Genomic DNA, 18,594 nt, shown 5'->3' on the forward strand with positions numbered 1-18,594 from the left:
AAAAGAGCTTTTGAAGTGCAGAGGAAGAGGTACTTTAGGGCTTGGATATACCCAGAATTTTTTTTAATATGTATTTTTAGTTGTTGATGGACCTTTATTTTATTCATATATTTATCTGTGGTGCTGAGAATCTAACCCAGTACCTCACACATACCAGGCAAGTGCTCTACCATTGAGCCACAACCCCAGCCCGTACCCCAGAAGTTTTTAAAATATCAGGATTGTTGTTGCTGTAAGAAAAGGAAAAGTATTACTACAGAAGTCACAGGCAGCCTCAAGGAACAAAAGGTTTTAAAACCTCACAGTGCAGAATAACTTCAGGTTATGAAGAGAAGAAGGTATGGGGCCTACAAGTTTTGTTAGTTAATGGGAGAGAGTATTCATCTGATTGATATCTTGCAACAATCCTGTGACTTTGGCATTCTGTTGAGCTTTTGAAAAATGAGAATTTCTGTAGCACTCTTTGGTGCTCTATAACCATGGTTTGTCTCCCTTTTCTTTCCTTAGTGGACTTGTGTCTATGAATTCCAAGAAGGAGCTCCAGTGCGACCAGTCTCACCTCGCTGTTCCCTACGACTGACTCATTACATTGAAGAAGCCAATGTAGGCAGGGGTTATATCAAAGAGCTTTGCTTCAGCCCTGATGGGCGAATGATTTCTTCCCCACATGGCTATGGGATTCGCTTGTTGGGATTTGACAAACAGTGCAGTGAACTTGTTGACTGTTTACCCAAAGAATCCAGTCCCCTGCGGGTGATCCGATCTCTGTACTCTCACAATGATGTGGTACTGACAACAAAGTTCTCTCCAACACATTGTCAGATTGCCTCAGGGTGCCTTAGTGGACGGGTCTCTTTGTATCAGCCAAAGTTTTAGGCACAACTTACATCAAATAAGGAACTCTCTGGTGTTTGACTTATTAATTACTTCAATTTAGGTGAAGTGTTTTCTTTTTAGAAGATCTTATAAGTTTGGGTCAAGATCCTGGTTCTTATGGGTCCATGAATACACCTGTGACCTGAGTACTTGATCATCCAGCATCATATGGGCATCTCCAAGTAGACTATGCAGCATCATCCTTTTCAGCATTCCTCTGCTCCTGCTGGTCTGTGCCGCTGAACTCCAGTTCTTATGGTTATTTTGCATGGTACTTGAGTTTCCTCCTTACCTTCCTGCCTCCTTCTGTTCCTTCCTTCTTTCCTTCTCTCCTTCCTTCCTTTCTCTTTTTTAGTTTTGGTATGTTGGTATGAATTTTATGAACATTTGGCAGAGGAGTTTTGGTTGGGATAAGAGAAACCCATGACACTAGTATTGAATAAAACTCAGAAGTTGGATGTTGACATGCCAGTTGTTGAAAAAAAAATTCTATCTTGATTTATCAATGTACTTGGCCTTTTAAAATTGTTGTTATATTTCTCTATATTGAGCACAGATAATGGCATTTTTCTCAAAACTATTAGATAGTCTTGCATTTTGATGTTTTCTGATAAAATCATACAGGAAAGTTTTTTCATGTGAGAGATTTTGTGAAATTCTAGAAAAAATACTACCACCTCTCTTTGTAATTTACTTGTATGAATTTATAATCTCTCTCATGTCCCCTTATTTGGTATTTAGCTCCTATCAGCAATATCAGAGAGGAAAGGAGGAGAAGAAATGGGCTTTGGTCATTTCTGTTGTACAGAAGAGGATTTAAACATTAGTACAGTATTTGGCCACAGAGAGATGGAACAATGTGACTTAAGATTTTCTGTGTTTTCTCTGCCAGAATGATGTATTAACAGTATTGGGGTGGATGGTGAATTAAGAGTAAAGAAATGGCATTTTACTCATCTTTCTTCCTTGAGCCAAGGGTCACAAGCTCAACTTACCATTAGCGAACAGAGAGCTGCAGTCCTCTTCCAGATGTTATCATAATACTGGCAGTGACCTGGGTGTCATCCTTTTTTCTGTTTTGTTATAGAACACAGCAAGTGAAAGCATCAGGTAGGGGCAAGCACAGGCTGATGCTCTGTTGAATAGGCAGCTTTCTTCCTGTCTCCTCTACATGGAATGTATTATATTTAGAAGGGATTTTCCAGAGGCTGGAGTAATTTAAGCCATGCACCAGCCTTGTCCTCTTTAGGCCATTGGTTCTCAAACATTAGGGTGCATTATAATCATTGTAGAGATTCTGAAAATACAGAAACCTGTATGTCACCTTAGGAGATTCTGATTTAGGCAGGGAAAGGACAGGAATCTCTATTTTTAACAAGAGCCCCAGGTAATCTTTATTCAGGTGACCTTTGAATCACAATTTTAAAAACATAGTCTTAAACAGCATTATATATTTCTATACTTATTTGGTGCTTAACATAATTCCCACAAGGTGTTTTGATTATTTAATAAGTAAATGAAAACATTTTTAGAGATATAAAACAACTTGGAATGTAATTAATTGCATTATTTGACAAATGAGAGAAGTTAAGTCACTTGCTTAAGATCATCATGCAAAGTTTGTGACAGAACCAGGACATAGGTTTAAGTTTCCTAATTCCTTGCTCAGGGCAATTTCTAAGATATGCTGGCTGTTAAATCAATGACTTATGAACACTTTGTCATTAAGTTGTATTATTGTGAATATCCTTATAGGTTGGGGAAAAAAAAAGGGCTTGAGAGTAGATGCTGAGATTCCAGCCATATGAAGAAAAGTACTTTAAATCTTACAGAAATGTTTAAACAACCCTAATACATGAATAAAAGTGACATTTATTGTAGGACCTGCCAAATAGTCATTAACAAAAATATGTAAGAGGTTCTGTCTTGGAACAATGTTGACTCTAGAACAGAATTAGATTATCTTACCACAGATGTTGAAAAAATTGGAAATTTTGTGGCCATTGGAAAAATATACATAAAAGCACAGTGAAAATACAGGCTTGCCATAAATTTCATAATAAAGAAAAAACTTAACAGAATGAAATTTTGGAGATAAAAAATACTGAAAATTATTATTAAAAATAAGCTATGAAGGGGGCTGGGGCTGTAGCTCAGTGGTAGAGCACTTGCCTCACAAGTGTGAGACCCTGGGTTTGATCCTCAGCACAACATAAAAATAAATAAATAAATAAATAAATGTGTGTCCATCTACAACTAAAAATACTTTTTTAAAAAAAAAGCTATGAAGTACAAATCAAATTGAATTCAAAAGAAGACTCCACAAATTTTATTAACTTTGGAAAGGATTCCATGTCAAGTGGTGCACACCTGTATTCCCAGTGGCTGGGGGTGCTGAGACAAGAGGATTTCAAGTTCAAAGCCAGCCTCAGCAATGGTGAGGCACTAGCAACTCAGTGAGACCCTATCTCTAAATAAAAAATACAAAATGGGCCTGGGGATGTGGCTCAGTGGTTGAGTACCCCTGAGTTTAATCCCCAGTACCAAAAAAAAAGGATTCCATGTCAGATGCTGGACCCACATGCCACCCAATTCCAAATTTAGTCAATGGTTCTTGAACCACTTTAGGGAACTTATCATGTGTTAAATAATGTATCTGCTTTACTCTTAGCCCCCACAAAAACTTGGAAGATAGTTATAATTAGCCCCAAATCTTTGGCAGCCATGATGTGATAGAAACCATAAGTGACTTGTCTGAAGTCACAGAGTTGGCAGTGGGTGGCAAAACTGGGATTCAAACCTAGGTTTGTCTTTTTATTTCATTTAATCCAAAGATAGTGCAAAATACTCTATCCTTTTGCCCTTTAGTTTCTAAATGATGGTAAATTGGCCTGTTAATTTACTTTTTCAGCATCTTCTGGAAGTTTTTTTTTTTTTTTTAATTACAGCATTGGCCTTATCTTACCTTGTATACTATGTAAAAAGAACATGTACAAGATTGACTGTTTCTATGAGAATTAATTCAAATACTGCAGACTCAGGGCATACATAGAGTCCATTCATTACTAAAAAACCTCAAGCAGGATAAGTGTCTGTGAAATAGAAAAGAAAATGAAGAATCTGGAGCATTGTGTAAAAATAGAGCCATACAAATGAGAATTAAAAATTATCAGCAGGGGACTAAAATTGTGGCTCAGTGGTAGAGCGCTTGCCTAGCATGTGTGAGACACTGGGTTTGATTCCCAGCAACAAGTATAAATAGATAAAGGTCCTTCAACAACTAAAAAAATATTTTAAAAAATTAACAGCAGTGGGCTGGGGATGTAACTAAGTGGTAGAGCACTTTCCTAGCATATGTGAGGCACTGGGTTCAATCCTCAGCACCACATAAAAAAATAAAGGTATTGTCCATCTACAACTAAAAAAATATTAACAGCAGCAAACTCAACAAAAGAACCCTTGCTCTCCTTGATATATGGTCATGATCAAAAAGTCATCAGAGAATTAAAGGGCATCAGGAATGCTATATTATTGAAAGAAATGAGTTCTTACCATTTCCAGGCCCTGTTTCACTTTCTGTGTAAAAATCGAATCTGCTATATTTTACTCTAAATTTTATTCAGTCATTTTTTTCATGATAATTGATAAAAGGTATCATGATTGGTAATATAATACAATTGTTGGTAAATGTGATATAGATTATTCTCCTGTTGTGAAAAGCTTTCTCCAGAACAGTGTACTTACGACACTGCTGTGTTGATGAAGTACATCAAATATGTGGTAACTCCTTACTTTCAGTTTTGAAATGAAGTGACTAAGCAGGAGGTAACCTCAGTTTTAGTCTTTAAAAAATATGTGTGGTCTTTTTTCTTAGAAGGTTAAAGCTTCTAAGAAATGAATATATATCATTCCTCCTTGTTACATCCCTGAGAAGAGCCCATACCAAAAATTTTAGGAAAGCAAGCAAGGAAGGGTAAATCACATGTTCCCTGCTCCTGTTTCTAGAACCAAGACCACCTTATATCATTTTTAAGGTGATGTTCTCTAGAAAGTGCAAAAAAGGGAAAACACTCAGAATATTTTATAAGCCTAGTGTTTCCTATATTAGAATATATTGGTACTGGCATCCACAAGCATCTGTTAAAATTTATTTAGCAGGAAAAAGAATCTGATAACTTACTGAAGACAATCATCCCCATTTAGTGACCAGCAGTCATTGAGTACTGTGAAAATCCACTCAGTTATACTCTGTGTCGGTCATGAAGGAAACCATACATATGAATTTTGGATAAGTAATGCATATCTCTTAAGTGCCAAAATTAAAAACTTGTAATTATTTTTGATGCAAGTCTTTCAGGTGTGTTAGTATGCCTCCCTGCCTTCTTCAGTATCATTCACTTTTTCATGATGAAAAGTTATATTCATAATGTGTTATTATAAATACCTAGTGAGCTCTGATAATATGTAAAACATTTCATAGAATATAAAGGGCTAAAACAAATATGAGTTAATATCTTTTATGAAGTGATTCCTTCAATTCTGAGATATATCATTTGCCTCAGAATGCTAACTTTTTAAAAATGTTTTTTTTTAATCTCCTAAGTAGTGTGTTTTGTCAACATGCCTGCCTCTATCAGGCTCCCCACTTTCTTCCAATTGTGCAGTGTTCATCTATTATGAGCTGGGACATGAGATAACCAAGCCTGTTCAGAATGTCTACAATTAGAACTGGACAAACTCTCAGTACACAGTCTGGGACAGCTCCCTTGATTGCTTTCTGCTTATCTTCTAGATAATACAAGATTCCAGTTAAAGCTAGGCTAGTTTTTCAGTTGCAACCAAGTAAGATACTTCAAACTAAGGAAGCTGCTAGGAAAAAAAAAAAGCAATGTACCAAAGTACAGCAAAGCAACAACAAAAGCTCTGTGTATGCACAGGGATCTTTTATGCTTTTAAGTAAAGAGGAAGAGTGCAGGAAAATAAGAAAATCTAGATGGACTTAAAACTATTTTAGATGCCATTTTAGTTGCCATTAAACTTTGTCAGTAACTATTTAAATGTGTGCTTAAATTATCACATGTTGTTACAAAGACAGTTTAGGCCCATAGGATAAGATTGTACTAAAATTTATATCCTAGAGATAATTCTAAATGATATCCGAAGAATTTCTCCCAAATGATAATGGAAATTTTTATTAAAAGAAAGTCCAGGTTACCTTTATGCTGCTCTCTTTAGTTGTAAATGAATTAATGATAAGAGATATGGGTTTTATCAAAAACCCAAGGAGCACATCTTACATACACCTCCTGTCTGTACGTGTATATAAATGTCACTATAAATGAAAGTGTTACCCAGAAATAATAAAATAACTTATAAAATTTAAATCTGGTCCAAAGTCTTTAAGATAGCTAGAATTTTCAGCTTCCCTAAGTTTTTTAGATATCATGGTTTTTACATTAAAAAAATGAATGTTTGAATTTTCTTTTAAATTTCGCTGCATCCTTCATTTCCAAAGTGTTTTCTGGAAAATTTTAGACATTTTCAGGACTCTTGGGAGTGTTTCTGATAATATACTAGACACCCAGAAAGTTTTCTTAGTAGGTTCTAAGGTGCTGTAAATTCTTATGCTAGACTGTAAGCTCCTTGAGGGCAGGACTGTCTTATTTATTCTTGTATCCCCAGTGCCTGGCATAGAACCTAACACAGAGTAGTTGTTTAATAAATATTTGTTGAATGAATCAAATGAACCTTCACCATATGTGGCCTCCAGCTCCCATGAAGCCAGAATGTGATATGCAAGTTACTTAGTACTAGAGGAATCAAATTGTTTATTATTGTAACCAACAGACTGTCTTCATCAGGGTAAGATTTGTTCTGACCATAAGTAACCAACTATTTCTCATTGACTTGAAAAACTACAAATTAAGAATCAGTTTTTCTTAAACAAGCATTTAAATCTCTCTTATATGCTTAGTCTTGTACTAAGGACCCAAAAGAAAGGTACTAAGATCTTGATATTCCATCATGGCAGTTGGAATAGACTTAGAGGAGGGGCTGGCTTTATAGGTGTTGGGCCTTTGCAGTCCTATAGGGCCCCACACAGAGAAAGGCCTCATACTTGATTAAATGCTTGCTCCAGCTGTCTTGAAAAGTTTCAAACAACAAGCCTGCATTTTATTTTGCCCTGGGCTTAACAAATTATGAATTTAGTCTTGCTTAAATGTTAACTATTTTTGACACTGTAGAAACATGAGAATTATATAGAATCTTACCTGCCTTCCAGTAAATATTTACATTCATTGAAAACTAGCTATAAAATGCATGATTTAGTAAAATAACTTTTGAAATGTGAAATTTAAACAAAACTACATCTCCTTCAAGGTTTTTGACAAATCAAATGTCCATCACTGTAGAATAGAAAAGCTGCTTTAAAAATGTAAGTGGCTTTTTCTTTTTTCATTGAATTATTTTGAGTCTTTTAAACGGATGGATGGTAGAGTAGGTGAGTTGATTTTAACTATATACATACCCACGTAAAATTTTAAGGTTTTAATAAACCTTCATTTTTTTACATGCACTGGATATTTTGGTATAAGTCTACTTCATGATGTGCTTTTAAAAAATGTTCTTTTGAAATATTTTACACACTTTTTGTGTGTGGTTAACCTGCTTAAAAGGTTGATAGCAAATCTGTACTTAGTAGTAATTTGATAATTTTTGCTTTAACCTCAGGGATATGCATTTTTAAACCAGAATCAAGCACAAAACTGAGACAGAGGCAGTAGCTTGGTGGTTCTTGTTAATGACAGTCTTAACTTTTTACCATCATGCATCAGAAAAAAAACTTTAGAATACATGCCAAGTTTTTGTTTTGTTTTCCTTTGTTGTTGTTGTTGTTGTTGTTGTTGTTTATTTAGTTTTTTTTTTTTAATGTGGTGCTGGGGATTGAACCCAGTGCCTCGAACGTGCTAGGCAAATGCTCTACCACTGAGCCACAACCCCAGCCCACATGCCAAATTTTAATTATTTATAAATTATTGTATCTTATTTATCTATCATGTACATTGTAAAGCATGAACAGAGGAAAAAGAAAATTAAGATTTTTAAAAACCAAGGTTTACATTTTTTCCTGTACCTCCAGGGATAAACTGTGCTTTGCAGCCAGTTCACACACTTCATTTTGTATGAACCACTGTCTGAAACATAAGTTAGCATTTTACACTCATGTTCTGACCTTGGTACAGTGGCACATACCTGAAATCCCAGCTCAGGAGGCTGAGGCAAGAGGATTGCAAGTTCAAGACCAGCTTAACAATTTAGTGAAATTCTGTCTCAAAATAAAATAGGGTAGGAGATGTAGCTCAGTGGTAGAGCACCCTTGAGTTCAATCCCCAGTACTGCAAAAAGACAACAGGTGAACTGAAATTTCATCCTTTCATGTGTTCACTAATGTTCTGGCCATTTATAAGTCTAATTGGTACAAATCATAGTTTTTACATTATTATTATTCAGTGGAAATTTTATTTGTATCAATGGAAAGGTTAGTTGATAATTTTTACTTCTGTCAAGCTATACATTTTTTTTGTATTATTCAACAATGTGGTTGACAGTTCATTTATCATATTGTTTTCATTCACCAGAATAATGACAGTCCTATTTGGGACACTCATTTCTTTGGTAAGTCATTAAAGTCAAAAAATAGAATGAATCAACTGGACATGACCATATTGGTGTAGTCCCAGCTATTTGGAAGGTGGGGATAGGATCATTTGAACCCAGGAGGTCACAACTGAGACCCATCTCCAAAAATAAGAAAGAAATGAAAAATAGAAGAGAAAGTCTCTTTCAATTCAGATTATTTTGTGAAATTAGACTGATTTTAATTATGGTACTAATTTTTATTCAGCTATTTCTGACACATTTTGGCCTGTTTAAAAATAGGGTTTTTGGGGGGCTGGGTTGTAGCTCAGTGGTAGAGCACTTTCCTAGCTCGTGTGAGGCACTGGGTTCGATCCTCAGCACCATATAAAAATGAATAAATAAAACAAAGGTACTATATCCATCTACAAATAAAATGAAAATAGGGGTTTTGGGGGGCCTGGGGATATAGCTCAGTTAATAGTGCTTGCCTTGAATGCATAGGCCCTGGGTTCAATCCCCAACATCACAAAAGAAAAAGAAAAAATAGAGGGCTTTGTTGTTTAGTTTTGTTTGGTACTAGGAATTGAACACAGGAGCATTTAATCACTGAGCCACATCCCATCCCCCCCCCTTTTTTTCTTTTTAATTTAGAGTCAGGGTCTCACTGAGTTGCATAGTGCCTCGATAAATTGCTGAGGTTGCTGAGGCTGGCTTTGAACTAATGATCCTCCTGCCCCAGCCTCCCAAACTTCTGGGATTACAGGCATGTGCCACTCTGCCCCACTTAAAGATAGGGTTTTTATTGAAGAGAAAATGATTATTTAGCATGCATTCATATTAATGAATTAATGGTATGTATTTCCTATTGCTGTAACAATTACCACAATGGTTTAAAACAATACAAATTTAAACTGGGCACATTGGTGCACACTCTATAATCCTACCTACTTGGGAGGCTGAGGCATGTTGAAAACCAGTCTGGTCAACATAATGAGACCATGTCTCAAAAAAAAAAAAAAAAAAAAGGTCCAAAATGGATCTCTAGGCAAAATCCAGGCATCAGCAGAACTGCACTCCCTCTGGGACACTGGAGAGAATCCTTTTCCTTGCCCTTTCTAGCTTTTAGAAGCTGTCTGCATTCCTTGGCTTGTTGCCCCTTCCCCCACTTAAAAGCCAACAGTGTAGCATCTTCTGATCTCTTTTCTTTGTGTGTGTGTATGTATAGTGTAGCAGGGAGTAGTGGGGATTGAACCCAGGGGTGCTCTACCACAGAGTCACATTCCCAGCCCTTTTTTAAGTTTGAGACGGGGTCTTGATAAATCAGCCTCATGAGTCACTGCATCCCAGCTTTTTATTTTTAATATATATATATTTTTTAAATTTTAAGACAGGTTCTCACTAAGTTGTTGAGACTGGCCTCAAACTTGCAAACCTCTTGTCTCGGCTTCCTGATTCACTGGGATTACAGGTATGGCTCTGATTCTTGACTCTCCTGCCTCCCTATTTCACTTACAATAAATACTTGGGTTCACTGTATCATTAAGGAAATCTTCCTATTTTAAGGCTGGTTGTGAGCAAACAATTCCGTCTGCAACTGTAATTACCCCTTGCTCTGTAACATCACATACTCACAGGTTCTGGTTATTAAGTATGTGGATGTTGGTTGGGGGATTATTCTGCTTGCTTACTATGTGCTAATAGGCTTAGTGTTCTGCTCCCACTTAGTTTTTCACAGCATTCCTTAATCCTTAAAGCATTCTTATGTAGTAGATAGTGTTATCCCCATTTTATAGAGGAAAAACATAAGGTTTAAAAGAGATTAATTTAGGGGCTGGGGATGTGGCTCAAGTGGTAGCGTGCTCGCCTGGCATGCGTGCGGCCCGGGTTCAATCCTTAGCAAAACATACCAACAAAGATGTTGTGTCCGCTGAGAACTAAAAAAAAATATATATATATATATATATAAAGAATTATTTTAAAAAAAGGTTTTAAGAAAAAGAGATTAATTTACGTATAATCTTCAGAATTAGACTCATGCAAGTCTGAGTTCAGGCCCCAACTTTCAATCAGTGATTTGATAACTTGTTGAGAAATTATCCACTGTATTTAGCCTGTTTTAGAACACTATGATTACTGATGGTCATGCTTGCTTACTGTAAGAGAAACGTATTGTAGCTTTACTAAATTCTAATATCAGCACAAAAAAGTTGGAAAGCCTCTCCCTATGTGTTTAGGTCCACTAATATTTTAAGAGTTGCCATCTGAGATATAAATGCTTTTCTCCCCCAGATCTGTTCCCTGTGGGGGTGGGTTATTTTTAGTTTAAAGCTTAAAACGTTTTAAGCTTTGGGGGTCTCTCTCTCTCTCCCCCCCCTCCCTCTTATGACAGTAGAGTGTATTTTGACATATTATACCTACATAAAATATAACTTAAGTTTCTCTCTTGATGCCGCAGTCTGACTGGGCACAATTCAGGAGCCACTTGTCAAAAGAAACGAACTTTATTTTTAGAACTGCAAACGCCAAACAAAACAGCTCCTCAGGAAAAAACCCTCAGAGCCCAACTGCCAACACCGGCTTCCACAAGCCTCTCACCCCCACACCAGCCTCTCCACCTCCCACAATCCTCCTGCTCTTGAGGCCGATTGGCTGGGTTGTGTGGGCGGAGCCAAAGAAGTCCCCCAATGAGCAGCTCCGTGGAGGAGCCAATCAGCTAGATGTTGCTGGGGCCGCTGTGAACCAATCATCAGCTGGCAATCTGAAGGGCAGGGAAACAGCCCAATGAACATCACCACAGAGGAGCCAATCAGCTAGATGTTGCTGGGGCCGCTGTGAGCCAATCATCAGCTGGCAGCTGGAAGTTTTCTGGGGCCCCTTTGGCTGTGGCTCTCAACATCTCCCCCCCTCTGTTTAAACAACAAGCATGTAGCTTGGGGACCGTGACTGCCTTAGGTTGTCCAATACTACATATGGTCCTTACCCATCTTAGGATGAGCTGACCTCAGGGTGTCAGCCTCCTGTCTTAGGTTGGTACCATTGTAATTGGATCTTACCCATCATTGACTACCGGTCCAGTATACAGCCACACCTGTGGAGAGGTCTTTGTACCAGCGGGGGGGGGGGTGTGTGAGGTTCTTTGCCTCACCTCTGTTGGCCCCCAAATTTTAGCTGAACGATCATGACAAGCAGAAGGGAGGAAGATACACCAAGCCAATTGATGGCTCTTGTTGGAAAAATTGTACCACCGATGACATCATCAGCAAAAATACCCCAACACTACCACAAGTCACTGCACCAACAGATAGTTCACAATGCATACAAGTGAGTTCACAATGCATACAAGTGACACATAGTCTAGGCAAGTTCTGCAAGCAGTTCAGTGGTGGCTATTGCAGAAGCTGTAGATTAGTTTTATCTTTGTCTTCACCGGCACTAGGATGAAGATAGGAATTTTGGCAATAATGGCTAAAGAAAAAATTATGTAACATTCCAGAAGGCACTAAAAGAAAACAATTTTCTTAACAATTTACATTGTCTTCACCGGCACTGGGATGAAGATAGAAATTCTGGCAATAATGGCTAAAGAAAAAATTGTGTAACATTCCAGAAGGCACTAAAAGAAAACAATTTTCTTAACAATTTACATTATCTTGAGAATTATTAAATATAATGAAAAGGAAAGGTGAAAGTAAACAAACAGATCTGTTAACCTCCTTTTTTGTTTACATATTAAAACAATTCTTAACAGTTATTTACCCAATTTAAATTAAACCATTTAAATCACGTGAATAAAAAAAATATTTGGATCCATTTTTTCATGAGCGCTCATCATATATGATATATGGACATACGTACATTCAAACATATAACACAAAACACAAGTGTGCACACATAATGTAATACATATAACACATAACATAATAGTAAAGGCTTTATAACTTTTACAGGTGAAATCTCCATTGCAATGTTTAAAAACTCTATAGTCAAAAAATAAAAAATAGAATTGATCAGCAATTCTATATGAGCTCAAAAAACAAAATAGAACTTTATGATATGGGAAAGGGCAATAATAAAATAGATATTGAAAAAAGCATCCTGGTTCTGTCGCAGATGTAAGGATAGCCAAATTGGAGTTTTGGATATCAGCTATTATGGATTTGAGCCAAATCATCTTCTTTTTGGTCTGTAGAAATCGCTTTAGTTAATCTTTTTGGAATCCAAATCGGCTGCTGTTTTCCCTGTGGAAACACAGAAACAGGCCCCCGACTCCAGACAATCACTGGGTCAGGACTTTAGTTAATCTCTCCGGAATCCAAATCGGCTGCTGTTCTTCCTGTGGAAACACACAAACAGGCCCCCGACTCCAGACAATCACTGGGTCAGGACCTTGGTTAATCTCTTTGGAATCCAAATCGGCTGCTGTTCTTCCTGTGGAAACACACAAACAGACCCCCGACTCCAGACAATTACTGGGTCAGGACCTTTCCATTGTCCTGTTAGAATATCTTTCCAAAGTACCTTGGGCTTATGTACATTTTTTGGACACATATGCATTTCTGCAGCACTAAGTCCTGATGAATCCAAATTTAAAAAGTTTAGAATAAAAAGGGTTATTTTAAGTTTATCTTTGGGGAATATATACCCCTTCCCAATTCCGTCTTTTTGCTTTAATAAGTACATTTTAATAGTTTGATGAGCTCTTTCAACTATGCCTTGTCCCTGTGGATTGTATGGGATTCCTGTTATATGAGTAATGTCAAATGATGAGCAAAATTGTTTAAAAGAGGTAGAAGTATAACCAGGGGCATTATCTGTTTTTAACTGTTTTGGAATGCCCACAGTGGCAAAATTTTGTAAGCAATGAGCTATAACATCTTTAGTTTTTTTCTCCGGCATGAAGGAAGCCCATCAAAAATCCAGAAGAAGTATCAACTGTAACATGCAAATATTTTAATTTTCCAAATTCTGGCAAGTGTGTGACATCCATCTGCCAAATATGGTTAGGTATCAATCCTCTAGGATTGACTTCAAGATTAGCTTGTGGTAAAAAGGTCACACAATTTTGACATTGTTTTATTATTTGTCTAGCTTGTTCCTTAGTTATTTTAAAACGCTTTTGTAAAGTATTAGCATTGACATGAAACCTTTTATGAAAATTTATAGCTTCTTCTAGTGTAGAGAAAATATGTATGTCATGTGTAGTTTTATCTGCTAAATCATTGCCCAAACTAAGGGCTCCAGGCAATCCTGTATGTGCCCTGATATGTCCTATAAAGAATGGATCTTTTCTGTCCCAGATTAAACTTTGTGTAGTGGAAACAAAGAGAAAACAGTAGAAGAAGGGGAAATCCTACCAGCATCTTCAAGGGATACTATAGCATTAACTATATACTGACTATCAGAAAATAAATTAAATACAGAATCTTTAAACATCACAAAAGCTTGTAATACTGCATTAAGCTCTACCTTTTGAGCTGATTGTTTGGGTACCAAAAATGTAAAAGTTTGATCAGGTGTAACTATTGCTGCTGTACCATTATTTGACCCATCAGTGAATATATTTGGAGCATTCATGATAGGTGTTTTTCTTGTCATTTTTGGAAAAATTACAGGATGCAATGACCAAAAAGACAATAAAGGATTAGATGATAAGTGGTTATCAAATGAAACATTAGATTTGCACATGATTATTGCCCAAGTATTTAACTCATTAGCTAATTCATCAATTTGATTCATAGTATATGGAGTAATAATTTTATTGGGAGAAATTCCAAATACTCCCTTTGCTGTTTTTATTCCTTTGAGTATTAATTGTCCTACAGCCTCAGGATACCTAGTAAGAATAGTGTTAGGAGAATAAGATAAATGTATCCATAATAATGGACCTTCTTGCCAAAATACTCCTGTAGGAATATTTTTTGTTGGTAGTACAATAAATAATAAAGGCAAACTTATATCAATTCTATCCAAATGCATATTTTCCACATATGTTTCAATGATTTTTAATGCCTTTCTTGCTTCAGGCGTTAACATTCGGGGTGAATTTGGATTTGATGGACCTTTTAGGATATCAAATAAAGGTCCCAATTCTCCTGTTGGAATACCTAGATAAGGCCTTATCCAATTTATGTCTCCTAATAACTTTTGAAAGTCATTAAGTGATTTGAGTTGATCTACTCGTATTTGAATTTTTGGTGGACGGACCATGGTTGAGGATAATAGAACTCCTAAATAATTAATTGGAAAATTTAATTGTACTTTATCTATTGCTATCTCTAGATTATAATTTTTTAATAAGTTTGTAAGTGTAGCATAACATTCTAGCAATGTGTTTTTAGCTTTGTGTGCTAATAATACATCATCCATATAGTGAAATATTTGTAGTTCAGGATTTTGATTTCTAAGTGGCTGGATTACTTTGTTAACATAAATTTGACACATAGTTGGGCTGTTAGCCATCCCTTGAGGGAGTACTTTCCATTCATATCTGTGATCAGGACCTTCATGATTTAGTGCAGGGATAGTAAATGCAAAACGTGTTCTATCCTCAGGATGAATTGGAATTAAAAAAAAACAATCTTTAATATCTATAACTAAAACATACCAAGTTTTTGGCAAAGCAGACAATTGAGGAATCCCCGATTGAGCAGGTCCCATAATGACCATTTCATTATTAATGGCTCTTAAATCTTGCAATAATCTCCATTTACCAGATTTCTTTTTGATGACAAAAATGGGAGTATTATGGGGAGATACAGAAGGTTGTATATGTCCTTCCGCTAATTGTTGTTTGACCAGATCATGGGCTACTTGTATCTTTTCTTTAGTCAAGGGCCACTGAGGAACCCATACTGGTCTTTCTGATTTCCATGTAATTTTTATTGTCTCAGTGGCCCTTTGTGAAAATCCAACCCATGTCTGTCTGTTCCTTGATCTATTTGTATTGGTGCTGCTATACCTTGTTTTTGTTTTTCTAATCTTTTTCCTTTCCTAAAACCTTGTCTAGCCATAATAGTGGGTGCATTTTGATTGATATTATTTGTTAATGTCAAACCTAATTGATCTAGGACATCTCGTCCCCATAAATTTACTGGAAGATGATCCAATACATATGGCTGTATAGTTCCTTCACATCCTTCAGGATCCTTCCAATCTAATACCATTGCACTTCTATCGGGATTAGTCGCCACTCCTAGGCTTCGAAGCGTTTGAGTGGCTTGTTGAGAGATGATGCTAAGGTCTGCACCTGTATCCAGTAGCCCATTAAATTCATGTCCTTGAATATTTAGTTTTAGCATGGGGCGAGAATCTAAATTTAAAGAAAGCATTGCCCAATCTACACCTGTGGAGCCTAATCCCTTGGAACCTCTTTCTACAGCATGACTGGAAAATTTATCATGTAGGCTTGGTAACTGTGCTATTCTATATCCTGGTGAAATTACTGATATACCCTTTGGAGAACTGGCTATAATTTTTATTTCACCTTCATAATCGGGATCGATTACCCCAGGACTTATCAAAAGTCCTTTTAGAGTAGAAGAGCTGTGTCCCAATAAGAAGCCTACTGTTCCTTTGGGAAGAGGTCCTTTTACCCCTGTGGGAATGATTTGAACTCCCATCTCTGGAGTTAGTACTGATCTGGCGGAGGCGCAGATGTCCAACCCTGCGCTCCCTCTACGGCATCGTGGGCAAATACCTGGTATTCTACTCCTTTGATACCTAGTTTTGTTAAACCCTCCTCCTATGGGGCAATTCCTTTTAAAATGTCCTGTTTGTTGACACTTGTAGCATGTTCTTGGCCTGGCATATAAAGCCTGTTTTCCTGCAGCTGCCACAATTTGCCCTTGTTCATTAATGTCTCTGGCATCTAAAGCCTGTTTTACTGCAGCTGCCATGACTTGCTCTTGTTCATTAATGTCTCTACATAATTTAATATATGTGTTTAAATCTTCCTGTTTCCATGGTCTAATGATATCTCTGCACCAACGATTCCCTTGGTCATAAGCCAGTTGTTTTATTAATGGCATTGCTTGTTCTGTATTCCCAAAAACTCTGGTAGCTGTTTGAATAAGCCTATTTACAAATTCAGCGTAAGGTTCATTAGCTCCTTGTATTATCTTAGATAATTGACCTTGTAAACCTCCATGTTCTTGTAAAGTCTTCCATGCCTTAACTGCATCTACAGCAATTTGTAAATATACACCAGGATCATATGCAATTTGTTGCTGCCGATCCTCATAAGGTCCCTTTCCTAACAACATATCTAGATTTCTCTGAGGATAACCAGCTGCTGCATTTTGCCTAGCCGTCTCCTTGCAAAATTCCTTATTGGCAACCTTCCATAACAGGTATTGTCCTCCATTTAGCACAGCTTTACAAATATTAGCCCAATCTGCTGGCGTCATGTTTAAGTTGGTAATGGATTCGACCAAGCTTACAGTGAAGGGTGCTTGAGGACCATAGGTTGTTACAGCCTCTTTTAGCTCCTTCACTGTTTTGAAATTTAAACCCTGGTAAATTCGCTGCCCTCCTACCTCAAATGCAGGGCATACTTGAGATCCTGTCTCAGGATCCCAACTATCAACTGCGGGGATTCGGAGTCTCCTAGCATATGGAGGTTGTGCTGTTGATTGGACACTTATGCCCTCTGGTGATAGAGTGCTGTTAGTAGCAGTCTCCTGTAGAGGTGGTGCTGTTGGTTGGACACTTATGCTCTCTGATAGAAAGGTGTTATTAGCAGTCTCCTGTTGTATCTTTTCCCCTGATGGCTTTTTCTGCTCTAAACTTCCTTCCTCTGTTTCACTAGCTTGAAAGACCTTCTCTTTTACTTGAATCTTTTCCTCTTTCTGACTAACTTAAGAGACCTTCTCTTTTACTTGAATCAATATGTCTTCTCCTTCCTCTACCTTTGTCTGAACTGAAGGCTTTGGACTAAGCAAACCAGATACCAACGTCCACAATGACAATGTGCCAACTGGCAGAGTCCCTGGGTTGTTCTTTTCTATTCTTTTTAAATCTTCACCATGATGGTTCCATTGTGATATATCTAACAACTCCTCCTTAAAAAGCCATGGGGTACATTTTTGTATTATATCAACGTATGCTCCGACTGCTCTTGATTTTACTGGGAAGCCTCCTTCCTCTAATAATTTACTTAACAGTCTTTCAGTTTGTTTTTTACTAATTTCTGATTCCGTATTTCTGAGTGGCATTGACTAAGAAATCCATACTCAAATAGTCATTCTATATACTGGGATAATTGTGCAAATTTCCTGCCCTTGGTGGAATAAATACATATGTATTAAGGGAAATCACCAGTAATCAATGGTTATCTTGAGAAGGGTTAGAAAAGTATGCATCATCTTGTGCTGGGGCCATAGCTTGTGGTAGAGCACTGGTGGGCACTGGGTTTGATCCTCAGCACCACATTTAAAAAATATGAACAAAATAAAGGTTAAGTTCTTTAAAGAAAAAGAAAACAATGCATCAACTCTATTTTCCATCATTTCCTGGTGAGTAGCATGGACAGACTGCATGTTTGCATTTATGTTCTAGGCTATCTTAGGTCTCAGAATCAGGTTCTTTTTTTTTTTTTTTTTTTTGCCTTTTGTACTGAGGATAGAACCTGAGGGGCACTTACCTACTGAGCCACATTCCAACCCTTTTTTATGTTTAATTTAGAGATAGCATCTCACTGAGTTGCTTAGGGCCTCACAACCTTGCTGAGATTGGCTTTAAACTGGTGATCCTCCTGCCTCAGCCTCCTGAGCCACTGGAATGTTAGGTGTGCAACACTGAGCCCAGCTCAAAATTGGGTTCTTACTTTGACTCCCTCTCCCCCATAGTAGCACTTAAGACAGTGGCCAGTCCAGGCCAGGCACATGCCTCTAATGCCAGCAACTTGGGAGGCTAAGGTGGGAGGATGATAAATTCAAGGCCAGCCTTAGCAACTTGGGCCCTAAACAGTTTAAGTGAGATCCTGGGTCAAAAAATAAAAGGGACTGGAGTGTATGTAGCTCACTGGTTAAGTATCCCTAGGTTCAATCCTTAGTACCAAAAAAGGAAAGGGAAAAAAAT

General features: G+C 37.2%; 1 protein-coding gene across 2 annotated transcripts in view; it reads left to right on the top strand.

Annotated features, from left to right (window-relative positions):
- Positions 1-18,003, top strand: part of Dcaf10 (DDB1 and CUL4 associated factor 10) — a 56,940-nt gene extending 38,937 nt beyond the window's left edge. For both annotated transcript variants that reach the window (XM_005326301.5, XM_078047839.1), the window contains one exon: positions 508-18,003. In XM_005326301.5, the coding sequence (XP_005326358.2) occupies positions 508-876 (369 nt within the window). In that variant the 3' untranslated portion in view covers positions 877-18,003. The remainder of the gene's footprint in view (positions 1-507) is intronic.
- The last annotated feature ends 591 nt before the right edge of the window (positions 18,004-18,594 follow it).

The sequence above is a fragment of the Ictidomys tridecemlineatus genome, chromosome 4, assembly GCF_052094955.1.
Source record: "Ictidomys tridecemlineatus isolate mIctTri1 chromosome 4, mIctTri1.hap1, whole genome shotgun sequence".
NCBI lineage: Eukaryota > Metazoa > Chordata > Mammalia > Rodentia > Sciuridae > Ictidomys > Ictidomys tridecemlineatus.